General features: G+C 36.0%; 1 protein-coding gene across 1 annotated transcript in view; it reads right to left on the bottom strand.

Annotated features, from left to right (window-relative positions):
- Positions 1–531: 531 nt before the first annotated feature.
- The window catches only part of LOC111003606 (RNA-binding protein MEX3B), a 36,159-nt gene continuing 25,623 nt past the window's right edge, over positions 532–11,067 (bottom strand). Inside the window, exon 2 of the mRNA XM_022274211.2 lies at positions 532–2,855. Within this exon, the coding sequence (XP_022129903.1) occupies positions 1,975–2,855 (881 nt within the window). The 3' untranslated portion in view covers positions 532–1,974. The remainder of the gene's footprint in view (positions 2,856–11,067) is intronic.

Below are 11,067 nucleotides of genomic sequence, written 5' to 3'. Positions count from 1 at the left end.
CGTCAGGAATCGAATTCCTTTATATATAGCTATTGCCTGTGTTAAAAATTTAAGTAATTGCTGGCATGTAGCTTTGTTCTGTGAAGAGTATAAGTTCCACTTCTTAAGAATTACGCAGTTTATTTCCATTATCAGGAAATCGAAATGTAATTAAACATAGGCTGTTTTGAATATGCATCCTAGGCAATAACATATAGGAAATCATTAATTTAATAAGTACATTAGAATTAAATTGTAAGTAGATACCGCATCCTCCTAGTACTTTAAAATAGATTCCGTAGTTGATGATTTGTCACATACACTAAGGAATAAAAATGTGAGACTAGAAGCGAGTCAGGCTGTGATTTATATTTATTAGTAGGAGTACGTTAATGTCACAGCTAATCTATAGCATATTATGTTTAATACTAACAACAGTAACAATGTAAAAGCATTTTTCGTCACCAATTCTGTCTGTTTTTAATGTTTATGTCATAAATGTAAAATACTTGTTATAACAACTAGGTAAGTAGGAAGAAATAAAAGATAAACTTCGAAATTTATAGTTTATATTAGATTTATAATAAGATATGTAGTCTACAAAATTTCACAAATTTTCACAACGTTATTTTGAACCTAAAGCGTCTACCCATTTTAATATGAAAATAAAATTATCGAAATAACTGGATCTACGTACGACGGGGGCTGATTTTACGTAACCTTTATTTTTTAAAATATAATCTAATAGGCAGTTTTTAATCCTCGCGTATCTTTACATGAGTAAGTCAAAAACTAATAACGGTAAAAAAATAAAAAAATATTAATCCATAAAACCAGCCCCCCGTTAAACGAAATAACAATATCGTCCCATACAAATACAATCATATTTATTATCGTTATATTTAACTAGAGTTATACAGAATAATGATTCCTATGAAATATAATTATGCATTTATTAAATTTATTCAATATAATAATAATTAATAATACTTAATAAGTATCAATAGGTAATGGTTAGTCAATGTCGTGCTACAAACTACTATATTTTATAATAATAATAATAATGAATGAGTCGTATTATTTCTTTATTATTTATTACTTTAAATTTATTAGTCGATATTAACCACTAAACGAGCACACGGCAGCCTCGGTCCGCGCTACGCTTGCGCGGGCGCTTCATCACAAAAAAACATCGTCAACACATAAAATAATAATCAATAATAATAATCGTACAGATAAAAATCATTCATAAAAACATTACAATAAAAATCTAAACATTAAAACACACTTAAAACAAACATTATATTAATATTATCATAATTATAGTGTGTACGTATGTATAATATCATTTAAGCGAATAATCGTATAGTCAAAATAATGAGCATGGGTCGCGGGGGAGCGTAGCGGGCGACGCGGGGCCCGAGCGGGCCAAGCGCACCCCGAGCGGGTCGGCGCCTGCCCCGGGCGGCCATTACACTACCTTACTAGCTACCGACACAACAACACGCCCTGCAATCATTACCTATCAACAACACATTGGCTAAGGCCGCTCCGCGCGGCGCGCTCCCCACGCCGCCCGTCCCTCGCTTTCATAATTATTATATTACGATATCTTAATATTTTACGCTACTACGTTAGGTAAGCTTTATAAATTTTCGATTTCTCATTTATGCTATCAATAATAATAATAATTATACAACTTTTTTTAAATTTTATGCATTTTTTTTCGAAATTCTATCGTAACGTACCTCGACTCTCTGCGGCGACGAGCGCGGCGGACGCTCGACGCCATAATAAAAAACGTTCATAATAAGAAAATATATCGTGAGTAACTCTGCCGACTTACGATAGGTTCGGCGCGGCGGACGGGCCGTGCCGGCGAGGCGCCGACTTTTGGCACCAGGATTTCGATTACGCGATTTTTTTTATTATTTTCGTAACGATTTAAGTAAAAAAATCGAGCCCCTCGAGGGGAATGCGGCTAGCCGCAAATATTTATGAGAGTATGCGAATGGCTTGATGCGCGGGCGCAGCGCAGGCGGGGCAGGGCGCAGCCGTCGCCGCGAGTCGTTGCGCGCACTCCAGACAGAACAGGTTATGGCCGCACGGCACCAGCGCTGCCGCCACACCACGCTCGCCACACACGGCGCACGCCCGAGCTGGAGACGCCGCGGGAGATGGCCTCGGAGGGCCCCAGGCCCACACGCTGCCCGCACTCGGTGACTCGAACGATGGCGACTCGCCCAGACCCTCGTCGCGTTCCGTCGATGACCAAATGCCTAGCAGGTCGCCCAATCGGCCCGAGGAGCCACCCGACGAGCACGACCCTGCGGAGGAAAATGCGGCTTCTTGTTCGGGACGAAGTAACGAGGCCAGTCCAGCGCGGTACAACTGGGCCAGGGGCTCACCTTCCCCGCCTGGAACTCCAGTGCCGGTTGCGGCTCCTCCAGCGGCACCGGTGCGTAGAGCAATATGTGCCTCAATCTCTTTGCGGGCTGCCTCGACGCTTTCTGGCAGTCCAGTCACTTCGAAGACAGGTTCACGCTCACGCGAGGGCGTCACTATGTAAGTGTGTGTTGTGTGTTGAATGCGCTTGATTGTAGCGCCCTTGGGTCCTACGACGAGCCCCACGACGCGGTAGGGCACGCGCACCTGCGCCGTGACGTGTCCGGGGGCACCGGCGGGTGGCGGGGGTGCCGCACCGCACTTGCGCGAGGCGCGGATCTGGGAAAAGTGCTCGGCGGCGGAGAGGATCTCACGTTTAGCGCGTGCCACATCTTCCTTGCGGCCGGTTACCACAAACACGGGCTCCTCGCCGCGCACCGGTGTCTTTATGTAGGTGTTAGTCTTCGCCCGAAGAGCTTTGATTTTGCATCCTGGAACAAGAAGAGTAGTCTTTAGTTTGGTTATTTTTTGTAGTAAGATTTTTTAAACGAAGCTATAAATTAAGAATCAGTTTGACTCAGAGACATTGAGACAGAAATTTGATTTTGTTTAAGATAATAATTTATTGTGTGCAATAGCTTAGTGGCTTGTCATTAAAACTATAAAGAGCATGTTTAAACAGTGTATACTAAAATTCCTCAAAAAGAACGTTTATTGAATTTCTACAATTTTTTTAAAGTTTGCTTTAAGGCTTTAATTTATGAGATCTCCTTTTAGACATCTGGTAGCAAAAAAGGGCGACGTCCGCTCCGGTCAGAAGCGCCTCGAGGTCTGTATACCGTCGGCAGTCTACGACCCACCCCCGTGCCCTGCCCGATGCCGGCATGCGGTTACTGGAGTACGCTGTGTTCACGTCACTCGGCGCCGACTCGCCAGCGTTAACCAACGTGGATGTATAAATTGAATACCATTGATTTTTGGATCAACGCAAATCAATTCACACACGTTATAATGAAATCTTAGTCGAATTTTGTGAGAAATCTTTAGATATACGAGATAAAAAGAAGCTTGCATCCCTTATCAACACATCAGTTATAATACATCTATCCCGCTCGCGACCCCAATGCGGCAAAAACAACGTGGCTGGAAACTCGGATTCGGGGGCAGCCGCAATCAATATAAATTGTTTTGTTAAGATAAGTAAAAGTCCCTACGTATATAGCAATCTCATCTATAGATATATATGATGGACGGGATGTAATAATCATTTGCATAAATCACAAAGTTTACATGTTAAATTTATAGCAATAACTCCTTTTGATAAAAAATACGCGGCTCTAGTTACAAATGGGGATTCAGGAGCATTGACACAGCGTTAATATTAATCTTACGGTTTCCATGTATGTGCCAGCTTTATAATATGCTTCGTATTAACAATACCTACTCATTCATGTGAATTATATTTCCTGCCTCGTGTAAAATCGTTAAAAGGCTAAACCTTATACAAGATTATATAGATGGTATGTGAATTTTGAACTCTGCATAATTAGAGATAACAAGAGTCGTATACTGAAACGAGAGGAGATTTAAGCCGCACTATACAGTTAGTTGGCGGCGAGCCAGTGATATTGTGCCGACAAATTAACGAAACTAAATTTAGTAGAGGCTGTATTCAGTGTAGCCTTGTGCGTTGAGAGCGCTATTATTCGAGCTGGCCCCTCTTCGATAGATTTCTAATCTCAACGATAGATTTGAGATGGATGGTTTATTTGATGATTTTCATTTTCCTGGAGTTTTTTTTCTTAAAAACGAAGTCTCCAAAACCAATAAATATTCTTTTTATTAATAAATATGTTTGCTTAATCTAAATGGATGAACAACGATTAAGTGAACATTATATAGTTATTTTAATGAATGTAAAATTTTAAATTTCAAAGTTCGTAAGGCGGCCATATTACCTTGTCTTTAATCAATACAAAAACAACTTTAACTTGCATTTACGAATGTACGATAAACGCCAAATGTTTTCGAAACAAAAATTCCGAACCGAGGTCGAGCATTAAAAATACAAAGTTTCCTCGTTTTATTATTCAAACGGTCGAGATTAATATGAGCCTTTACAATTTGAATATGTTCTGAACACTCCACATGACAAACCAACCACATCACAAACAAGAATTCATAATAAAGTTTATTAAATATATACGAGGAAATAGTATTCACTGCTTGATGAGTAAAAATAATTTTATTTGTCGTATTTTTACCACAGTCTGAGGGAAAATATGAATTCTGTCGAGTATCTTCACTCACCTACATTTGCTACGCTCGTAGAGCGTAGCGGGCAGTGCACTCTACGCCGTAGCAACCAGGTCACGTCAGCCGCTACGTAACGGCATTTAAGACAGCCTACGCGCTACGGTATGCAGTTAAATACTTATAAAATCTATTTCTAAAGCAATTTAAGCTTTTGTAATACAGTTATATTAATTAAATGTCATATGCTTTTTATAAAGTACATCTATTCCCTGTTCATGAAGTAATCAGGTCTGACTTTAATGCTGCTGAGCATGAACTTTCACATTCACCACGTTTCTAGGAATATTTTTTTCATATTTGTTAACATTTTCATTTCTGTTATCATTCGATATTTTTACGGTGAGAATCATTAAGTTAAGTACTTGCCAGAATTAATTAACCAGTTTGTTTACTTGCGGAAATGATTTTCTCTTCGTAGACTTTCGTTTATATTTTCAATTAAATAAATACATGTTTCGAGTAAAAAATTTAGTATAATATATACGTATATAAGCAAACACGCAGTAGCATCGACTAAAGCTAAATTCAATATTAGCGGGATCCCTGAATCGAGACTCGTCCTGAATAATAAAAAACAAAGCTATCTACATGTTTCCTCTCTTTTACACAGGCATTCTGTTTCACTCGACAGCCGTAGGTATTCGTTTGATGCTCTGAAGCACATTTTCAAATCAATAGGAAATTAATTAATTCTTGCCAAACAGTAAACACACATATTAAAATGATTTTAATAAAATACTGAACATACTAGGCGTACAATGGGGCGCGGAGATCGATATCAGGGAAAATGTTCTTCCAACACATCTCATCAGTCACATTAATAACTTTTTAAATTGCTAATGCCATAAAAATATAAAATAACAGATCACGACACGTAGCAGACTGATTGAATAAAACTTTTAAACTTATTATTTTATTATCTCTTGAAATCCTTTTAGAACCTACGCAAAACTTGATATAATAGACAAATTTAACGAACGGAATTCGCAAGTCGTTGCCATGACAACAATGTTCCGGGGTGGGTAACTTTACTCCCCTTGTATTTTCCCGCGTACAGCTGTTCAACTTAGATATGACCCTGTTATGAAAATGTATTAATTCTTATTGTATTACAGCACCAAGGCGTATGTATGGCATTGACCAAATTTCTGGAGGCGTAAATAAGTGGTCGCTACTCGCTACATAGAAAATCAATGTTAAGAAAAACTGAATGTTTTGCAATGTTTATGATACTTGAACTAACCCTTCAATCATAACAGTCTGGCCGGCAGCCAAAATGACGCTCTTGGTGGAAATGTATGACTTTTGGAGATTTTAAGACAAGTACGAAAGACAAAATAAGCGGTACTTAAACGAATTTAAAACAATTGTTAGTTAGGCGTTATCTTTATAAAAACATGTAGAGAATCGAGAATATGCAACTGTAATTTTGAAGGTTCTTAACCATAGAAGTTTTGATAAATAAAAAATTTACTTGAGCCGAAGTTGACCTAATTATTTTCCCTAAATCATTGTATTTTACGTAAAAACGTAGAGCATATGAAATGTCGCATGCGGTGTTTCCCGGCTTGCGAGGGGTTGAGGGGTTGGGAGGGTGTGCGGGGTGCGGCGCCGCGGGGGCGACTGGCAGCGGTCGATACCGGTCAACGACCTGCGCCCGGTGCATTGCCAACCCCCGCCACGAGTTTAACCCACATTCTACGATACCACGTTGCCACGCTAATTACGCACATGTACTATTCATACTAATATTTAGAGCTACATAAAAACCAAGAAGTAATTAAGTAGAATAACAATACTATATAATAGGCTTTTAGACTTCCAGATATTTGTGTGTATATATAAATTATCGCAACCAATTATTTCTACATATTTTTAGGTCATGAATCCATGTAACTTTTCAAAACAATAAAATTTCCTAAGCATATATTATTGACTAAATTTCATAAGTTTCAATTTAGTCAATAATATCTCTAAACCAAAGCAGAGATACATTATTATGAAGCAGTTTTGACATATAACAATAAATTTAATCGAGAAAACGAATTGAGTGGCAAAACCGCAAATCATCATTATTTTACAATAGACCCCAGAAATTAAGATTCCGCGAAATTTTTGCTGAGCACTTTTCCGCGGCCATTGCACTCCGCTTACATAATACCAGGGGTTCAGAGGTGAACGGGAGGTTTACGCACGCCATTATACACGGGAAAATCTGCCTTACCACACTAAATATTGATGTTAATCTTGTATAAACAACAGGATGTATTCGTTACGATGTGATTAATAGTGTTTGAAGGCAGTCGGGGTTGATTGTACTGAAATAGGTTGGAAGAAGCGTTCATTGCTCTGAATTGTTCAATACTTATAATTTTTTAAAACCTGATAGACTCAAAATTTTGTATAGAATATTTTCAGATCGACTTTACCCAAACAATTTTTTATCAATATCAAACAAATATCAAGGTGCTTTTTACACTATATAAAGAAGGCGATCAATATGAAATTTTGGGAACTCGTCTAAATCTAATTAAATGAAATGCAACCTTGTTCATACAGAATAAAGTACAAAATTAAATAGAGTACTGTCATAGAAATACTTGATTTATAATAGATCTTATAGCACGATAAATAGAATTCACTTTTGCATGTGCATGTGGAACGTGGCTTTTGAGGCATAGCAAAGACGTGAGACAACTAAATCGTCTTTCTCTTTTACACTAAGATCGACATTTTCCTCGCGAAATATAGCGATGGGTTTTGATACTTAAGATAGAGTATACTTAGCGTTTTGGCGTCGAAATCCGATATTTACCTGAAAAGATAAAAAATCTTATTAATATTATTCATATAAAATGAAAGGTGAATTCTTAAGAGATATTGTGTTTAATAAATTCGAAAAGCGAGACCAATCGCCCAATTTAAGTCAATAATATTTTTTGATAATTATCAATTTAAAATAAATCCGGTCGCACAAGGCTGAAGCTTTCGGGTTTCCATATTAAAATGTTAAATGATTTCATTGACATCTTAGTTTTGTTATTTTTTATTTTGCTTTTAAATTGTACTTGACCTCTAACATATTTAACGCTAATTATTTAAACCTGTTTATAATCGATTAGAATAAATGTTATAATTGTCACAGATTAAGACAGATACATTATTTTTTCATTTTTATTTATCAAGAGAGTTTTATGGACAGTCGATAAAAAAGGTGATATATGTATTAATAATATGTATGTGCACAATTAACATTCGTTCGATCGGTCAAAGAAAACATCGTGATAAAACAGACTTGCCTCAAAGATATAAAGACATCGAGGGATCGAGTGACTAACTAATGAAAAATTTGATACATTTTAACACTATGAATCATCCCGCTTTAATTCATTTTCCTTCAACTAATTAATGAACTATCGATGGATATATAGAGGCTTAGTGCTTTAACTTTTAAGAAAGGCATGGTACAAAATTCTGTGATTAAAAAGCAAGTATTAGGAAATCTTTATAATAAATATATCTACGTAAGAGAAATATATTAGGTACATTATTATGTATAGAACGTAAAAATATTATTAAAAAATTAAAATATCGGAAATATTAATAATCCTTTACGTATGAAGCATTTAATAAGTTTCGAAGTGCTTTCGAATTTATATTTTAATTGTTATATAATTGTTGCGATAGACGTGGGAAGTATTGTTTTTCGGCAAAATTTTACTTCGTTGATAGGTACATATTTCCACGTTTTAAAAATTATTTGTCTTATGCCATGATATGATAAGGATCACTTGTAGGAACCGACAAAACTAGTTAGATGATGTGTATGTGAGACACGTACTAGAATGACCTAAAATATATGAACCGGATTCGTTATTAGACCAATTATATGTAGGTAAGTTTTATGTACCTTCATAACAACGATCATTCCAGAAAATTTCCTCTAGTACTTGCGTATTTAAATTTAAAAAAGGAACATTATTTATACTTTAATTGTCTTTGGTTTCCAATAACTATTTGTTTAAAATGATTTTTATATGTCAACATTCGAGTCTACTAATCAAAATCTCTATTATTTATCTGTCATTCTATAATTCATTATTTATGACAGAATTGCCGAAAAGCAATCGATGATGTAAAAATTGCGTTTTTAATTTTAATAATAAGTTTGAGTGACTACTGGCTCAAATCATACGGTTGGTTTATCATAAAAGTGAGACAAAAAGGAAAAGTCAGTTGCGTTATGAGAGTAATAAATACAGCAGACGTCACTTGATATTTGGAAGGCCCTCGGCTGTTTCTAGGTTAAGTCGGCGACGGATTAGGAAATTATTCATAGAAGCTAAATTAGCCTGGGGCCTAGCCACCCAGCTTGCGACCTTGTTAACTTAAAGTCATCCATACTTAATATGTTAAATGAGAAAGTATTTGGTAGACGCGTGTAGGATAATTTGCGAAATTGTTCATTGTCCGGTATTAAAATAGAATTTTATGTCAGCCAGCGCTAGATTAGGAAACAATTCAATGTATATATACATTGTATAAATTCACAAACATTTACGATATTAATTAAGATTTTTGTATGCGAAAAGTGATAAATCAGCTCTAAGCCATAATAACAAACAAAAATCTAAGATGAGTGCCAAAGATGGTTCAATGTACGGCATGACCGCGGTACAGGTGTGAAATGTAATCGAACATTTTATTAGCCTCATTAGTTTCACGTGAAAATGCACTGTAAATACATTACATAACAGCCAAAATGCTGTAAACTATTTATATAAACACGTGGTCGGTGTGACGTAGGTTGGGGTAGTGTATGAACATTTTTCATTGAGCAAGTATGTTCACGTTTTTTTTTGTTAATTTTGCTGCAATTAAATTTAAATTGTAACATTAAATATGTCATATTGTAATTTGTTATAATGGCACATCAAGAAACCAGTATTACGTAGATACAGGTACCTAACATTTGCCACAAATAAATCAACATTTAAATTTGTTGTCTTTGATAAACATGTAAATTACAAGGTCGAAACGAACGGCCGAAAGTCACCGACATTTTGATGATATAGACACGCAAAAAATATTTTACAATTTATTTTAAACCCATTTTAATATTTAATTAATATATTTAAGGCACTCTTATTATAATAATAATTTCGGTTTCTATAAAGTAACAACTGAGACAGTTAAAAAGTGAGTCTTTAACAAACACTAGCTAACAAACAGTTATTTTTGAAATATGAAGTTGTGACTAGGTTTTGTAAGAATTTGTATTACGAGAATATCATGTCGAAACCGTATATGTACCCTGATGGAAGACATGTTTATATGACTACTTTTAAAATTGTAGGATTAAAACAATCGTTAATTATTTTTACGAGGTGTATGGGTGAACGCACCATCGTGGCCCGATTGGCGCAATGCCAAGTCTTACAGTAAACGCTACTAATCAGCCCAGCGCCTGCTAGTTGTTACTCCTGATAGCTCATAAATGCCTAGTACTTGTAAAACAATTGCACGGTAAAGTTATGTTATGTTTTCATTATAAATTCCTAGTCACGCGACTCCCGAAAATGAATTTGGCTTTTTAGCTAAGCGGCCTTTTAACGTATATTAAAAACATAAAAATAAATTGTGTAATATTTATCACAATATTACTTCTTCCGAGATCCCAGTACTGATAACGCTTATCGGTTGATCAACCCCGAGTAGCACCATTTAAGTGACATAGACCTTACATAATTTTTGGGATGATAACGAGTTATCATTTCAAATTCTTCTTGATATCCACGAGTATTTTTTTTTAAATCGGGTTCGGCCTTAAACATTTGAAATCTTATTCTAAATCTTTATGGACCTCGTCTACAACTCATCGGCTAGCCTAGAGTTTAGACTCGTTTCCGCAGATAATACGTGAGGTCAACTGAGTTGCGTCATATTTGCTCGTCATGGCTCTATTTCGCGGCGTTGACACAGGAAATTGAGTACAATGCCAGCTTTTGGCAAATAGAGACTTATAAGTGTATCCTTAAATCGGAAATTATTGAATCAACCTGGCTTTAGTGACTAATTGTTACTTTAATTTATTTAATCTGTCAAAATATTAAAAAAACTCATTCGAATGCTAACGCTGACAGTTTGCAATTTTCCGTCAAATACTAGGATAACATCAATAGTAGGTATTATAATAGTAATGGCGAGATTGTCTCGGCCTTGAGATTCGACAATGACCCTGAAGTGGTACGTTATGCTTAGTTCAAGTTTGCTATAAAGCGTGAACCAACGTATTTTTCTTGTAGTTATGTTAAATTATATAAAGTACCTACCTACCTACTATATCCGTATATAAAAGCATTATCCTCTTATGCTTGACGTTTTGCA

This window comes from Pieris rapae, chromosome 5 (assembly GCF_905147795.1).
Source record: "Pieris rapae chromosome 5, ilPieRapa1.1, whole genome shotgun sequence".
In the NCBI taxonomy this organism is placed as follows: domain Eukaryota; kingdom Metazoa; phylum Arthropoda; class Insecta; order Lepidoptera; family Pieridae; genus Pieris; species Pieris rapae.
Note: the sequence above shows the minus strand (reverse complement) of the source record. Positions and strands in the feature narration are given on the sequence as shown.